At 40.7% G+C, this 16,830-nt stretch overlaps 1 protein-coding gene and 1 non-coding gene across 4 annotated transcripts; both read left to right on the forward strand.

Annotated features, from left to right (window-relative positions):
• Positions 1 to 4,129: 4,129 nt before the first annotated feature.
• On the forward strand, positions 4,130 to 10,748 carry SLC25A3 (solute carrier family 25 member 3). Of its 3 annotated transcripts, none has more exons than XM_038558733.1 (8): positions 4,130 to 4,365; positions 4,603 to 4,763; positions 6,015 to 6,139; positions 8,092 to 8,271; positions 8,629 to 8,810; positions 9,451 to 9,623; positions 10,210 to 10,320; positions 10,407 to 10,748. In XM_038558733.1, exons 2-8 carry the CDS (start codon positions 4,607 to 4,609, stop codon positions 10,565 to 10,567), a joined length of 1,089 nt encoding a protein of 362 aa, XP_038414661.1. In that variant the 5' UTR covers positions 4,130 to 4,365; positions 4,603 to 4,606; the 3' UTR covers positions 10,568 to 10,748. The 3 variants fall into 3 exon arrangements, with proteins under 3 accessions (XP_038414661.1, XP_038414662.1, XP_038414663.1); XM_038558734.1 differs by having other exon boundaries at positions 4,130 to 4,390; positions 10,407 to 10,747; XM_038558735.1 differs by lacking the exon at positions 6,015 to 6,139 and adding an exon at positions 6,311 to 6,432 and having other exon boundaries at positions 10,407 to 10,747.
• Positions 9,135 to 9,381, forward strand: LOC119869433. The gene has a single exon (XR_005371003.1). It is a non-coding gene; the product is annotated as a small nucleolar RNA SNORA53 (small nucleolar RNA).
• Positions 10,749 to 16,830: the final 6,082 nt, after the last annotated feature.

Below are 16,830 nucleotides of genomic sequence, written 5' to 3' on the forward strand. Positions count from 1 at the left end.
TTTCAAAGGCAGAAGGTCAGTGTGAGATGTGAGGTGCTGGGGCAGCTTATGCATATGGATGCTGATCCGTTGGCTTACCTGGGAGTGGGGCAGTGGCCACGTGTGGAGCTCTTTCAGCAACTCCAGGACCTTCTTCAGTGACTCCTGAAGTCCTGGGCCAGATGCATGTGCAGCGCCATGGCTCCCATGAGCACTTGCATGGCTCCTGCAGGCAGTTGCATCATTGAGATTGTAGATGTCAAGAGACAGATGCACAATCTAGTTTATCCCCACGGGATCCAGTTTGTCTTTGTGCCTTCCAGTTTGTCTGTACTCATCCTCACTTCATGTCCAGCTTTCTTGACTGACCATAAGCTCTACTGACTTACAGAAATTTCAGGTTTAACTCCAGACACAGAGGAACCTTTTCTCCAGCTCCCACGATTGTTTAAGATCTAGTCCCTAAAATAAACCTCTTATTTCATATGACTCCTAGTTGCTTGTTTCTCTGGTCAAACTCTGTTGTAGACAGTGGTTTTGGAAATAATTCCAGAAGAACTAAAACTTAAGAATGGGTTGTATGAATTTGTTCTGGGTTATCTGATCCATTGGATTTAAAGGGTCAGTGGTCAAGGGTAAAGGTGACACTGGTTGTCCAAGGCATGCATTAGCAAAAACAGTTGCTTAAATTATCATCAATGGACACCTGTAGTCAAGTACCTAAAGAAGGCAAGGCTTTGGGTAACCACATGGATATTTCCATAAAATATTTAAACAAAAATAAGGAATACAATGGAGTTGGTTGGTTTATCCTAATTACGTTGGATAACTGGGGGAAAGGAAATGATGAACTTAGGACATTATTTTTTCTTAAAGATTTTTTTTTTTTCATGAGAGACACACAGAGAGAGGCAGAGACACAGGCAGAGGGAGAAGCAGGCTCCCTGCAGGGAAGCCCAATGTGGGACTCCATCCCAGGACCCTAGGATCACAACCTGAGCAGAAGGCAAATGTTTAACCACTGAGCAACCCAGGTGTCCTGAGCTTAGTGCTTTCAACATTCACTTCAAGTTAAAAAAAAGAAAGAAAAGAAAAAAATCTTATGTGACTGTCTTCCTGTATCTGCAGGCTGTGCAAAACCAAATCCAAAATCTAATCCTGAATTACAATGCAATTGTATTTCCAATCTTTTTTTTTTTTTTAAAGATTTTATTATTCATTCATGAGAGACACACAGAAAGAGGGGCAGAGACACAGGCAGAGGGAGAAGCAGGGTCCATGCAGGGAGCCTAACATGGGACTCAATCCCGGGCCCCCAGGATCACACCCTGGGCTGAAGGCAGCGCTAAACCGCTGAGCCACCCGGGCTACCCTGAATTTCCAATCTTGAAGGTCTCATGTTAAAATCAGTTTTGTTTTTGTTTTCGAGCAGCAGTGAAATCCTGAATATTGGAATGGGAATGGGAACCTGTGGAGATTGATGACACCAGAATCATGAACTTCTAATTTCTGCTGAGCCTTTTTTGCCAGTATTAACAGCCTTTCCTCCCTTGACTGAGAAGCTTAGTCTCTCTCCTTACCTATACAATCTGTAATGGCCTCTCCTGGAGTAGTTAGTTGCCTTGTAGGGCCTGCTGATCCTCCTCAAGACCTATTATCAACACCTTCCATCGCTTCTATGCTCATTGCAGGAGATCCTAGAAGGTAAAATAAATAGTGTGCAAAATTCATATTGACAGAAACCTGGGCAACATGTATGGGGATGGAGACTAAGAATGTTGGGTTGTGTGGATGGTAATCACCCTCTAGGATGCCCCAATGATCCCTACAACCCTACCCACATTGTGTCAGGATTGGTCTGTGTGATCAAGAAAATATGGAAGTGATGGCTTCTGAAATTAGGTTATAAAGGACACCGCAGCATCTCTCTTAGTTGATCTCTTTCTTGAATTACTCACTCTGGGAAAGCCACGACATGAGCACCTCTGTGGGGAGGTCCATTTGATAAGGAACTGAAGTGTCCTGTCAATGGCCAAGCTAGTGAGCTTGGAAGTACATTTTCCAGGCCCAGAGACCACAGCCCCAACCAACAGCTCCACCATAAACCCATGACACACCCTGAGCCAGGCCATCCAGTTGAACCTTCCCAGATTCCTGATCCTCAGAAAATGTGAGATAATAATTGTTTATTGTTTTATGCTTTTAAATTTTGGGATAACGTGGTAAGTAGTAATAACTAAAATAGAACAGAAGGAATATAATGGTAGATCAAATGAAATTTGTCAATATGAGTACAATAAAGTGTCTCAATCCATTGTTTTAGCTCAAATTGCTGAGAAGGACTGTAATAATGTGGCTGAAATTTAAACTCAGTAGTGGCTCATAGTAAATGAAATTAAAATATCAGACTTGGTACACTGAAAAGGAAAGGTTTTTTTTTTGTTTTTGTTTTTTAAGTAGGCTTCTTGCCCAAGGTGGGATTCAAACTCACAACCCTGACATCAAGAGCTACATGCTATACCAACTGAGCCAGCCAGGTGCCCCCTGAGTAGGAAAGTATTGACAAATACTTTTTTTTTTTTTTTAAGATTTATTTATGATAGAGAGAGAGAGGCAGAGACACAGGCAGAGGGAGAAGCAGGCCCCATGCTGGGAGCCAGATGTGGGACTCGATCCTGGGACTCCAGGATTGCTCCCTGGGCCAAAGGCAGGCATGAAACCACTGAGCCACCCAGGGATCTCCAGACTTTGTTTTTAAGTTATCTCCATACCCAGTGTGGGGCCGGAACTCACAACCCTGAGATCAAAAGTTGCATGCTCCACCAACTGAGCCAGCAAGGCACCCTACCCAGCCTTGATATCTGATTACCCTCAATACCTTATCAAATTCCTCATTCCCCTGATAATGTCTGATTACCTTGGACTGCTTTTAGCAAGAATCCTGTTAGGTCAAGATAGCAAGACTTACCCTACCTACCTTCTTAGTAACTTACTGACCACTGCCCCCCCCTCATCCTTGCTTCTTGACTAAAATCCCCACAGTTAGACATTGTCTCATTGAGTTCTCATGAACTTTTCAGGATAGATGTTATTCCCACCCAGAACCCGCTATGTAATTTGTAAGTTCTGCTCCAAATGAAAAATGTAAGTCTTCTTGTTCATAAATTAAGAATTTAATAAATTAATATAACGAACAATTCTTCGTAATTAAATCTAGCACAGGCCTTATGTAACTGTACAAGTCCATGGGACTACCCCTTGCTTCCATCTTACATTTAGGAAACAGTCTTATGGGGGCACCTGGGTGGCTTGGGGATTGAGCTTCTGCTTTTGACTTCAGCCTTGATCTGGCAGGTCCTGGGATGGAGTCCTGTGCTGGGCTCCGCATGGGGAGCCTGCTTCTCCCTCTGCCTATGTCTGTGCTTCTCTCTGTCTCTCATGAATGAGTAAAATCTTAAAAAAAAGAAAAAGAAGAAAAGAAACAGATTCATAGAAATTGAGTGAATTTCCAAGGTTACTTTATCAACAGCCAGGACAGGGTCAGAGCCGGAATTCTAACAGGGGTTTGACTCCTACTAAACTCTCCCCAGTGAAACTAGGCCCTTTTTGGTGTTGAACTGAATCTACTGAAGATTTTCTAAATTTATTGAACACACAAAATCTGCTGCCACTTTCACTCTAGTTCAACCATGTACCCCCAGGTCGTGTAAAAAATGCATTTACTTAATGTTTTAATAGGTCATAAAAAGTTGTGATGAACCCCGAAGCTGTCTTGTCTAAAGAGTTCTTGCTGCACATTTTCTTTTAAAATACTTTCCAATAGTCTAATGGAAAATGCAGACATGTCTACGTGGAATGTCAATGGAACTTACTGTCAAGCGCTATACAAAATACTGCAGTAACATTCTAACTGCAACACCGAAATAAAGTATCATCACACGTTTGGGTGTTTTTTTCTTTTTTTCCCTCTTTTTATTTAAGTGAGTACCACTGTGACTAACATCAACGTAAAACAATCGAACCCTGAGGTCAAGAAAAGACGCCTGAAGGTGAAAGGACCAAAAGAGGAGGTCACGAGCACGACGCCACAGCGCTCAAAACCTCGGCCCTGGAATGCGCGCCTGCGCAGAACGAATCCTCCTGCGCAGAAGCCGGGCAGGAAGGGCTGGGGCGGGCGGGGGCGGGGATAGGGTTGCTAGGAGAACGCGATGACGCCATGGCCTTGGCGCTCGTCTCCACCAATGGGTGCCGCCTGCTGCAGTGACACGTCGTGTGCGTCACGCTGACGGCGCGCGAAGGGCACAGATCTAAGGGTCGGGAGGACGTTCGGCCTCTGTGAGCCGCAGCCTGTTCCAGGGAGCGGTTGTGTGTTCGCCATCTTAGCAAGTGAGTGTGCCGGGCCTTGTCCCCGGTGAGTGCGGGCGACGGAGCCCGTCTGAGGGGCTGCTTCGGCTCTAGGTTCTAGGTGGTTCTTCTCCTTGGAGGAGGCCGCCATGACCTCCTCAAGGGCGCGGAGGCGGCAAGATGGAAGGCCGGCGTCGAGGTCCTAGGGTGCCGGTGACTTGGGCGGCCTGAGGAGCGGCCCTTTGCTTTCCCTCTGACCGCTGCTCTCTCTCCCTTTAGGAAGATGTTCTCGTCCGTGGCGCATCTGGCGCGGGCGAACCCCTTCAACGCGCCGCACCTGCTGCTGGTTCAGGATGGCTTGACGGGCCCCCGCAGCAACCCCGCGGGGCCCCCGGGCCCGCCCCGCCGTTCCCGCAATCTGGCGGCAGCCGCTGTGGAAGGTGAGCTTAGAGCCCCCCGCATGCGGTCGTTAGCTCCCCTCGTGGTCCACTCGGCCTTTGTGGCCCGGAGGACGGAGAAGGACGCAGCTGGCCTTCTGCACTACGGGACGGTGCCTGGTTGCCTGCCTTAGGTAGTCTGCCCTCCTCCCCTAGGCGGTGTGGCGGATCCTTGGCCCTCCCTCAAGGGCGTGGAAGGGCCCAGGCACAGTTCCCCTCTGTGACCTCCACTTTCCCGGGAGAGTAGAATTCTAGAGGCCGTGACTCGCTCCTTATCTTCGCCCTGAGCCCGATGGTCAGGAGAGGCTCCTTCCTAGCCCTTGGCCACCTGCAATTCTTTATTATAACTGTAATAGCTGTTGCTTGATTTGGCTTTCATTTTCTTTTTAAAAATACTCCTTCCTTCCTTAAGTATTCTTGAAGTCTAATATCTGTTGATACCAAGTATATGAAAAACTGGGTCTCTTGTTTTAATGTAATTGGCAAAGGAGGGAACAGAAGCCTCAGATAGGCTATAAAAAAACAGATGATAACTGGTAGGGAGGGGTCCCTTTAGTCTCTCAGGAATCTTTTTGGTCAGACTGAACTTCAATTTAATTGTATGCTTTAAATCCCAGTGGAGTGTATGTACGGAGAAACCCGAAAACCCCTAGATCATAGCTCTGTAAATGTTCCATCTACGTTGTGTGCCCGTAAAATCTAAAGTTTAAAATCGTTTGTGTTTCTGTTACGTCTTTAGTGTGGGTAAAAAAAAAATCTTTACACCGTTGTTTAGTAAATGTATTTGATCTTTGGAATTTATGTTTATCTCATCTTATGCTTATGTGAATCCGAAAGTGGGGAGAGTATTGATTGGTGGCTGGGGGACACTTAGCAGATTGCAAGCTTTTACTTGTCTAGTGCTTTCCCGAGTTTGATATGTATTCTGAAGTGTGTTTTTATTAGCAGTTAATGATTGGAAGTTTGATTTCAATTGGAAGAGCCATTAATGTCATCAGAGACATTTTAGTATAGCAGAGTAAAGCCAATGTCTCCCAGAACCTTCATAAGCTAAATGATTCTCTGATTTTGGCAGTAAATGTCTTATTAACATGAGGTGGAAAATCATCTTTCACCTTAATTGTAAGCAGTGGCCAAAGCTCTATTCAGTTGTGACAGCACTGTTGCACAGGGAATCCGTTCTCTTTCATTCCCGTGGCCTTAGTTATCTCTGAAGAAGAAATACTTACTTGATTTTTCTTTTCAATCAAACAGAGCAGTATAGCTGTGACTATGGATCTGGCAGATTCTTTATCCTTTGTGGACTTGGAGGAATTATTAGCTGTGGCACAACACATACAGCATTGGTTCCTCTAGATCTGGTTAAATGCAGGATGCAGGTTTGTTTTGCATGTTGGATTAAAAGCATATGGTTGAAGCATGGCTTCTAAGTTGTACAACATAGACTCTACTAACAAGCCGTGTGGAAACCTAATTGTCCAAGAGGTAAGTTGATAACTAGTAACATGAGTTTTATATTAAAATGCATGGTGTGTCTTGTCTTACTACAGAGTACAGTTGCGAATATGGCTCCATGAAGTTTTATGCACTGTGTGGCTTTGGTGGGGTCTTAAGTTGTGGTCTGACACACACTGCTGTCGTTCCTCTGGATTTAGTGAAATGCCGTATGCAGGTTTGTATTGAGATGGCAACATCGAATGTATCGTTCATGTGTGACTTAATTCCAAATAATTTTAAAGGCCCTGACAAATGAGAAAATATGAAGACATCACAACTGCTAGAAACTTCCATAGGAAACCAAACCCAGATTTTCTTAACTCCTGATCTTTATTTTAATTAGTGTTTTATTTATTTTATTTTCAAGATTTTATTTATTTATACATGAGAGACACAGAGAGGTAGAGACACAGGCAGAGGGAGAAGCAGGCTCCATGCAGGGAGCCCGACATGGGACTCGATCCCAGGCCTCCAGGATCACACCCTGGGCCAAAGACGGCGCTAAACTGCTGAGCTACCCCGGCTGCCCTAATTAGTGTTTTTTTTTTTAATTTATTTTTAAGATTTTTATTTATTTATTATTGAGAGAGAGAGAGAGATTGAGGCAGACACACAGGCAGAGAGAGGAGCAGGCTCCCTGCATGGAGCCTGACATGGGACTAGATCCCCAGTCTCCAGGATTACACCTTGGCTGAAGGCAGGTGCTAAACCACTGAGCCACCCGGGCTCCCCCCTAATTAGTGTTTTAAATGGAAGAAATGCCTCTTTTGAAATTAGATTGTAGGCAGATTTTTGGACCTCAAACCCTGGCTATAAGTGGTATTTTGCTGCTATGCTTAATTCTGTCTAGAGTTTCTTTTCAAGGCCTGCTGGTCCTTTATGCTCCCAAATAGTCATTTTATGAGCAGTTACATATCAGAGTAGGTAATCTTAATTTTTGAACTAACTTCTCTTTACTGATAAGATCAGGGCAAAACATTATGTAGATTAGGAAAAATACTTAGTATTAAAATTTTGCAGACATACATACCTTCTTGTATATTTATTTACATAAAAGTCTTGTACAATTAGAATTTCGTAATTAGGATTATTGAAACAAAAATAATCAAACGTCAAAAATTTATTTGTCCCAAACAGGATTAGAAGTCTACTTACCTAAAAAGAGAGGAAGGTGAAATAAAGGAAGGTGAATTGTTAGCAGGGAGAGGAAGGTGACGTATACCAGCCCTTTTAGTACTGGCAGATACAGTGAAATAAGATTTTTTTTCTTTTTCCATTAGTTAATAGAATGGATGTGAAATAAACCTTCGCTAAAATGTATGTATGTATCTTCAAGTAAGTTTAAGTCAAAAGACAGATTCTCATTATGTTGATCTACCCTTTTAACTTGCATTTAATTTGCCTTAAATTTATAAAACTTGATAGTATAAACTCCTTGATGGACTAGCGTATAATCATGGATATAGACTTATCTGTTACTTAGGGAGTAGCTTCAAAACTAATTTTTTAAAAGTGTTAGAGTTGGATGGTGAAAAATTTGATTCTGTTTTATCATATATTTTTCTAGGAATTTTACTCTTAAACGAATTCTCCAAGACTTAAGTATGAAAGAAAGCTAGACCTTAATGTATAAAGTTACATTTACAAAGATGATTATAGATATTAAGTTGGTATGCAGTGAATCCTGTGTTTACCTACCTCTTGTGTAGTTACTGAGGTTTATTTTTATTTTAGGAACCAAAAGGAAAAACAGAATAGTGAAATTCAGTGTATATGAGAACCGATAGCTCTCTGGTGCATTTAATTAATTTCTTTCTTCTTGTTTTAAATAAAGGTGGACCCCCAAAAGTACAAGGGCATATTTAATGGATTCTCAGTTACACTTAAAGAGGATGGTGTTCGTGGTTTGGCTAAAGGATGGGCTCCGACTTTCATTGGCTATTCTATGCAAGGGCTCTGCAAGTTTGGCTTTTATGAAGTTTTCAAAGTCTTGTATAGCAACATGCTTGGAGAGGTATGTAATTTAATTTTGAAATTTAAAGTACTAAGCTTTAACTTAAAATTTAAGACCAAAAAGGATTTTTTTTTTTTAAGTCTTTATTATTCTGTGTTGCTTTCCAAGTAGTTAGTTGGATTTTGAGTTTTTTAAAGAGAAGGATTTTGAGATTCCCAGGTATATTTGGCACCTAGCTATTCAAAACATAATTCACATTGTACTGTGGTTGATAAGGTTATGGGAGAGGACATACATTCAGTCACACCATGTGTATTAATAAGATGTTTGAAGTACAACTGTTTTCTAGAACTGTCCCTTAATAGAAAATAGCCAATGCCATGGCAATGTATGTTCTTGCTTGTGTTTTTCAATTAGGAGAATGCCTATCTCTGGCGCACATCACTATATTTGGCTGCCTCTGCCAGTGCTGAATTCTTTGCTGACATTGCCCTGGCTCCTATGGAAGCTGCTAAGGTTAGAATTCAAACCCAGCCAGGTTATGCCAACACCTTGAGGGATGCAGCTCCCAAAATGTATAAGGAAGAAGGCTTAAAAGCGTAAGTAAACCTATGTCTAGAATTCTAGTATAGAAATACTCATTTAAAGGAATTTTATTTGTTAGCATTAAACCTACCAGACTTTTATTTTTAAAGTTACTATGTTCATGTCTTTACTTTTTATGTAGAACATAAAGTCTAAGGGCAAGAATAAATTGATACGTGGCTTGAGCCCTAGATTAAAGATTTTTTTTTTCTAAAGATTGTGTTTGTCAATCTGCAGATGACTTGATATTTGACATTAGTTGTTAGCTTTTGGGAAGGGCTTGTTAGAGTTCTTGTCTTCTGTGTTTACAGCTAAGAATTTGCATATAATCTGGTCACTACATGCTTCCTTAGATCCACCTTTGTGGATGCTAGTCTTGAACTGAGTTCTACTTGTAAACATTTGGTTTCTTGTAGTTCCAGTCAGGAAACATCCAGCAACTTTTTTGGTTGTATAGTCAAAGGTGCTTGAGTCATTGGCATGTGAGATAAATATACCTGCATGTTAGTCTTAGGTTCTGATAGAAATGACACGCAATTGTGCTGCCATTTTTTGCTGTCAGGACTCGACTGGTGTGCGGACACTTTTGTTAATGATGAAAATCTGCTAGGTGAATAAATAAAACTGAGTGAAATAAGTCTCTTGATTTTCTAGATTCTACAAGGGGGTTGCTCCTCTCTGGATGAGACAGATACCATACACCATGATGAAATTTGCCTGCTTTGAACGTACTGTTGAAGCATTATATAAGTTTGTGGTTCCCAAGCCCCGAAGTGAATGTTCAAAGGCAGAGCAACTGGTTGTAACATTTGTAGCAGGTTATATAGGTATGAGTTACCGCATGTTTGTGAAATTAAGGACAAAATAATCATTTCCAATATTGGCTTCTTTCTTTTTTTTTTAAAGATTTTATTTATTTATTCACGAGAGACACAGAGAAAGAGGCAGAGACATAGGCAGAGGGAGAAGCAAGCTCTACACAGGGAGCCCGATGTGCTATATCATTGTTTTTTTTGGTCTAGTTTTTCAAGAATACATTTTTAACACAAAGGAAAATGTTGATTAAAATGGGAATATAGGGGATCCCTGGGTGGCTCAGAGGTTTGGCGCCTGCCTTCGGCCCACATCGTGTGTGATCGAGTGTGATCGAGTCCCACATCTTGCTTCCTGCATGGAGCCTGCTTCTCCCTCTGCCTGTGTGTGTGTCTGTCTGTCTCTCTCTGTCTCTTGTGAATAAATAAAATCTTTAAAAAAGAAAAATGCAAATATAAAAATTTGAAGGATTGTTCTGTTTTCCCTAGGGGAGGCTGCTATATAACTTTTTAAAGAACTAAATATTAGGAAAAGGTTGATGCTTATGATGTGAATTTTTTATTGATCCCATTATGGATTATTTATCTTGACTTTTTTCAGCTGGAGTCTTCTGTGCAATTGTTTCTCATCCTGCTGATTCTGTGGTATCTGTGTTGAATAAAGAGAAAGGTAGCAGTGCTTCTCAAGTCCTTCAGAGACTCGGATTTAAAGGTAGGATTCTTTTTTCTCTCCCCTCTAAACAAAGACTAACACTTGGGTATGTTTCATTTTTCATTCATATTCTATATTTCAACTAGGTGTATGGAAGGGACTCTTTGCTCGTATCATCATGATTGGCACTCTGACTGCACTACAGTGGTTCATCTATGACTCTGTGAAGGTCTACTTCAGGCTCCCTCGCCCACCTCCACCTGAAATGCCAGAGTCTCTGAAGAAGAAGCTTGGGTTAACTCAGTAGATTGATCAAAGCAAATGTGGACTGAATCTGCTTGTTGATCAGTGTTGAGAAAAGTGCAAGAGGAACTTTTATATATTTGACAGTGTAGGAAATTGTCTATTCCTGGTATAATTACTGTAGTATTCTTGCCTAAGGCAAGAGTTTCAAACCCACTGGTGAAATAAACCCAACTATTAATGATTTTGTCTGACTCGATGCTTATTTTTAAAACTTTAACCCTAAAATGGAAGGTACTAAGTTAAAACTTCAGGGAAAAAATGCAAACTAATCCGTATCAGTTAATTGAACTGTGGATAAATATTTGTGGTTATATTTTGACAAGTAAATCTCAGTGTAATCAAATTTTTGAAACACATACTAAAAATGCTAATGAGTTTGCTAATCATTTGTAGAAGTAAGTAATCTAGGGGCACCTAGCCGGTGCTGTTGGAGGAGTGTGCCAGCCAGGTGCCCTTGATCTCAAGGTTATATATATATTTTTTACTTAAATATTTTATTTATTTATTCATGAGAGAGAGAGAGGCAGAGACACAGGCAGAGGGAGAAGCAGGCTCCATGCAGGGACCCCGATGTGGGACTCGATTCGATTCCAGGTCTCCAGGATCAGGTCCTGGGCCGAAGGCGGCGCTAAACCGCTAAGCCACCCGGGCTGCCCAGGGTTATATGTTCTGAGCCCTATGTTGGGTATAGATATTATACTTAAAACTAAAAAATTAAGTTGAAAAAAGGTAATCCAAATTAGGCTGATTGTAGAATATTTCTTATATTTATTTAAAGATTTTGTTTTTTTAAGTAATCTACACTCAATGTGGGACTCAAATTTATAACCCTGGGTCAAGAGTCACATGTTCTACTGACTAAGCCAGCCAGGTGCCCCTAGAATGATAGTTTTTAAAAGGAACAAAGCACTTGATAGCTGAAAACCACTTTAGGTAACAGTTATTTTCAAACCTATCGGACTTTCTAATTACAAAAATAGGTAGCATGAAATCACCTAAATAGTAAGCCACTGTCTAAATTTAAGAACCAGACCTATTTAGTTGAAGGCTAACTTCTCTATATCCTCACTCGGTCTTGTTTAAGATTATAAACTTATGGGGCAGCCTGGGTGGCTCAGCGGTTTAGTGCTGCCTTCCGTCCAGGGCCTGATCCTGGGAGATCCGGGATGGAATCCCATGTCAGGGTCCCTGCATAGAGCCTGCTTCTTCCTCTGCTTGTGTCTCTGCCTCTCTCTGTGTCTCTCATGAATAAATAAAATCTTAAAAAAAGATTACAAACCTATTTCACGTGCGTTGCAGAGAGGAGGGGTTGTGAGTGCAGTTGGGCCACACTTAAAAGGTACATTGCGGCTATGGTAACTCACATCACCACTGCATGAGTGTTGCCTTGTGACAAATTAACTGACATCTAATGGCTTGAGACTTAGAATCTCCAGTCAGGCATTAAGGAGCATCTCTGCCGGATCTTGGCTCTGCGTCTCAAGAAATTATAATCAGAAGATAGCTCTTAGGTCCTTTTTAAAGGTTTTCTCCTTGGGCTCCTGGCTGGCACAGTTGGTAGAGCATGTAACTCTTGATCTCAGGGTTGTGAGTTCAAGCCCCACATTGGATGTAGAGCCTACTTTAAAAAAAAAAGGCTTTTGCTCATCGGGGCTGAAAAGATACTCTAAGCATCTCCCTGTTAGTGGCTTAGTCTCTTGAGATCTATAGCACAGCTTTAGGGCAGTTGGATTTCAGGGATTTGAGGCAGAGCCAGCAAAAGCTGGATCTTTTTTAGGACTCTTAGGACTATAGAAGTCCTAGCATCACTTTCACTGTACTCTATCACAATATCAGTAATCTCAGGTCTAAATCCCAGCTTGAGGTGAAAGGAACAGATAGTCCTACTGGGAGGAATGTCAGTCATGTAAGAAGAAAGTGTAGGAATGAAAATACATATTAAGCCAATCTAAAGGTGGACTATGTTTGGAAACAAGCAGTTCAGTCAGCTTTCACTAGAAGATTTCAATTGTCCATCATGTATGATGGGAGTTTTGTTTCAAGAAAATAGAATTTATTTGTGGGTATTGAAAGTAAGTATGCTGTGTTCAAGTTGTTAAGAGTCGCTATTTGTAGTTAGAGATAATTTCAAAGCTATTTCCAAGAGAAAACCATTTCAGTGTAGAAATTAAAGGAAAATGGCTGCTTAAAATTTTGTGTATTCCCATTTTACATTTTAAGATTTATTCATACTAAAAGATTCTAACGACTTTTTTTTTTTTCTTTAAAGATTTATTAGAGTACAAGCTGAAGGTAGACACTGAACCGACTGAGTCATCCAGGCGCCCCTCTGCATTTTAAAAACATGTTTTTTTCACGTTTGGCTTAAGAAAATGTCAATTCCATAAAGCAGAAACCAGTGGAGAGAGTATATGTGATTAGTAGTTTATGTTATAATGCTAGGACATGATAGAAGTGCATAGTAGTTTCTTGGAGAGTCAAATATGATTTGACCCAGGGGCACCTGGGTGGCTCAGCTGGTTGAGTGTCTGACTTCTGGTCATGATCCTGGGGTTCTAGGATCAAGCCCCACATCGGGCTCCCTGCTCCCTCTGCACCTGCTTGTGCATGCGCACTCTGTCAAAAAATTATTTTTAAAAAAATTTTTAAAAAAAGATTTTCTTTATTCATGAGAGACAGAGAGAGAGAGGGGAAGAAGCAGTCTCCATGCAGGGAGCCTGATGTGGGACTCGATCCCGGGTTTCCAGGATCACGCCCTGGGCTGAAGGCAGCGCTAAACCACTGAACCACCAGGGCTGCCCCTCTGTCAAAAATTTAAAGAACAAAATTGAGAAATCCTGATTTTTGCTAAATGATGAATACCTTATGACATAAAATTGAACAGAACTAACAGCTGAGCCAGATCTTCATTGTGTGAAAGCTTGAAATGTTTGGACCATGTTTTAAAATGAGTTTAACATTTTTGTGATACCCTTTTTGGGATAGATAGAAAAATGTCCACAAGGCTCATGAAGTTTGGTACATAGTGGTCTTTTTTTTTTTTTTTTTTTAAAGATTTTATTTATTCATGATAGAGGCAGAGACAGGCAGAGGGAGAACCAGGCTCCATGCCAGGAGCCTGACGTGGGACTTGATCCCGGGACTCCAGGATCACACCCCGGGCCAAAGACAGGCGCCAAACTGCTGAGCCACCCAGGTTTCCCCACATAGTGGTCTTGATGCTAAATTAGTTACATGCTGTTTCTTTAGCAGAAGAAATGAGTTACAGTTGACTGTTGAACAACTGGAGGGTAGGGAGGGTGATATTTAGGAGCATGATTACTCCCTCCTCTAAACCACCAAATATCTACCTACAACTTTGACTCCCTGAAAACCACTATATCCTACTATTGACAGGAAGCCTTACTGATAACACATATTTTGAATGTTATATGTTATATACTGTATACTTGGAATAAAGAGAGCTAGAAAAAATTATTAAAAACATAAGGATGAGAAAGTATACTTAACTACTACACTGTTATCATTTATGAGATAAATCACAAAATAATTTAAAAATCTCACATGCCACTCGGTTAAGAAGCTGATCTCAGATGTCAAGGAATCTGTAGGTCATTTGATGGCTGTGCTGTACCTGATCTATCCAACAGTGATGTGGTGCCTTAAGTCAGCTCCTCCTAGCAATTCTTAACCTCACATATTATCTATGGAATCATTTCTCTTTTACAAGGCAGCCCTTACTTCACATTCTTAGAAGTGTTCACAGTGTGTGAGATGTTAACCTCAGCATTGATAGAAAGTTTATGACTTGGTTATTATTATTTTTTAAGATTTTACTTATTTATTCATGAGAGACCTAGAGAGGGGCAGAGACACAGGAAGAGAGAGAAGCAGACTCCCCGCAAGGAGCCAGATGTGGGACTCGATCCTGGATCCTGGGATCACGCCCTAAGCTGAAGGCAGACGCTCAATATTTGAGCCACTCAGGTGTCCCGACTGTTGGTTATTAAAATGTGACTTGAGTTTTCTGGAAAAAACCTAAAGTTTGCATGTGTGCCACGCATGCAGCAATCACTTAATAAAGGCTAGCTATACTGAACAAGAGTCTAGGGGATATGTTTCCCATACAAGATAGAACTCCTACCTAATACTGTGATTCCATGTACAAGTCAGCTGGCTTTCTTTGTGGAATGCAGTGTATGCAAGATTTGAAGATGAAGGATTAATTTATTCAAGGAGCAGCATCTATTATTTGAAGCCATGATCTCAACACAGAAGGCTATACGAGTCGAAGTTAAAACTACTTCTAAGAAATTGCTAACATCTGAAAATTTGATGTGCCTAAAGTTATTACTTGTGGATAAACAATTATTTGCTGATTCTATTGACTGTCGAGTGGTTAGACTTTAAAGGATACTAAAGCAGGGAAATTCCACAGAAAGCTGAAGATGATTTACCCATATCTATTATTGAAGTGATTCTATCTTCTACTGTTAGGAAACAGATCCAAAGCTTACTATTTTGTATTTGCCACAAAAGCTATCTGACCTGAAGAGAAAAACATGACGGCAAGCCTAGTGACGTTTCCAGATTTGAAGGCTCCTTTGAAAAAGTCTTGCTCAGCCTGGCTTCCAAATTACTGACAGATTGGTGAGTCATTATTTCAATAATAGTAGAACTAGCACCAAATGAAGCAAGTGCTTCATTTATTCGGCACTGATAGAAACAAATATTCCTCAAAAATGAATTTTTCAGATGGCTGAATTGTATATATATATATATATTTTTATTTGTTTTTATTGAAGTTTGATTTGCCAATATATAGTAAAACGCCCAGTGCTCATCCCATCAAGTGTCCTCCTCAGTGCCTGTACCCCAGTTACCCCAACCCCCCACCTGCCTCCCCTTCCACTACCCTTGTTCATTTCCCAGAATTAGGAGTCTCTCATGGTTTGTCTCCCTCTCTAATTTTTCACACTGTTTTCCTCCTTTCCCTTACAATCCCTTTTGTTATTTCTTATATTCTCTGTATGAGTGAAATCATATGATGATTGTTCTTCTCCAACTGACTTTCTTCACTCAGCGTAACATCTTCCAATTCCATCCATGTCAAAGCAAATGGTGGGTATTTGCTTGCTGGCTTGAATTTATATTTTTAAGTACTGAAAAAAAAATTTTAAATGTTCATGTGTAAAATATTGTGCCTTATTAAAAAATGATTACATGGAACATAATTCACATTTCTTTTTAAAAATTTTAATTCATATATTTTTAAAAGATCTTATTTATTTGAGAGAGCATGAGCAGAGGGGAGGGGCAGAAAGAGAGGGAGAAGCAGACTCCTCACTGAGCCCAGTGCAAGACTCGTTGCAGGATTCAATCTTAGGACCCTGGAATCATGACCTGAGCCAAAGGCAGACACTTAACCAACTGAGCCACTCAGGTGACCCATAATTTACTTTTCACTTGGTATCATTACAACATTGGATAGTGTATTAGGATGTGCTATGGTGATACTGTGGAGTATAGAGCTATTTACAGAAACACCGTCCCCTACTATGTAACTTTTGTTATATTAGTTAATGGCCTTGCCCTTTATGTGCAAAGGCAATTTAGATAAGTTAATAGTAATGTCCACTGCAGTCCCTCTTGTAAGGCAGAATTTATTTGTCCTCATTTATAGGTGAAGAAATGAAAGTTCGTATACACTAAATTTGTCTGAGGCCACACAACTCTGTGTTGATAGAGCCAGAATAGGACCTCAGATAACTCTGATTTCAAAATCTTATGTTGTTCCTACTGTATTAAACAGACATGACTCAAACAGAGGTAGTCACTTCAAAGAGTTCCAGAATGGTTCATCCCCAAGCCTTGGCTTTTTGTCACGAAAATTAGGCTGGTTCTGTGCATCTGGACACCCTTCGTGCTAGGCATAGGACACTGGAACTAACGCACTGTGTTTTTTTAAAGATCATTGTACTTTATCTTACAACTTTATTGAGGAATATTTGATGTGAAATAAATTATACATATTCAAAGAGTACAATTTAATGAATTTTGATACATGTACAATACCTGTGAAACCATCATCATAACTAAGATAATACCCTTCACCCCTCAAGATTTCCTTGTGCCTCTTTATAATCTCTACCTCCTGCCATCCCTAGGCAATCACGAATCTATTTTCTGCCTTTATAGTTTGCATTTTCTAGACTTTCATAGGCGTAGAATTATATAATGCTGTTTTAAATGTTGGAACTTCCT

Source organism: Canis lupus, chromosome 15, assembly GCF_011100685.1.
Source record: "Canis lupus familiaris isolate Mischka breed German Shepherd chromosome 15, alternate assembly UU_Cfam_GSD_1.0, whole genome shotgun sequence".
NCBI lineage: Eukaryota > Metazoa > Chordata > Mammalia > Carnivora > Canidae > Canis > Canis lupus.

Excerpts from the sequence above, each read along its gene's own strand:
- SLC25A3 (XM_038558733.1), top strand. The coding sequence starts at position 4,607 with ATGTTCTCGTCCGTGGCGCATCTGGCGCGGGCGAACCCCTTCAACGCG. Across the intron at positions 8,272-8,628 it reads ATAGCAACATGCTTGGAGAG|GAGAATGCCTATCTCTGGCG; the intron begins GTATGTAATTTA and ends TTTTTCAATTAG. Across the intron at positions 9,624-10,209 it reads ATTTGTAGCAGGTTATATAG|CTGGAGTCTTCTGTGCAATT; the intron begins GTATGAGTTACC and ends GACTTTTTTCAG.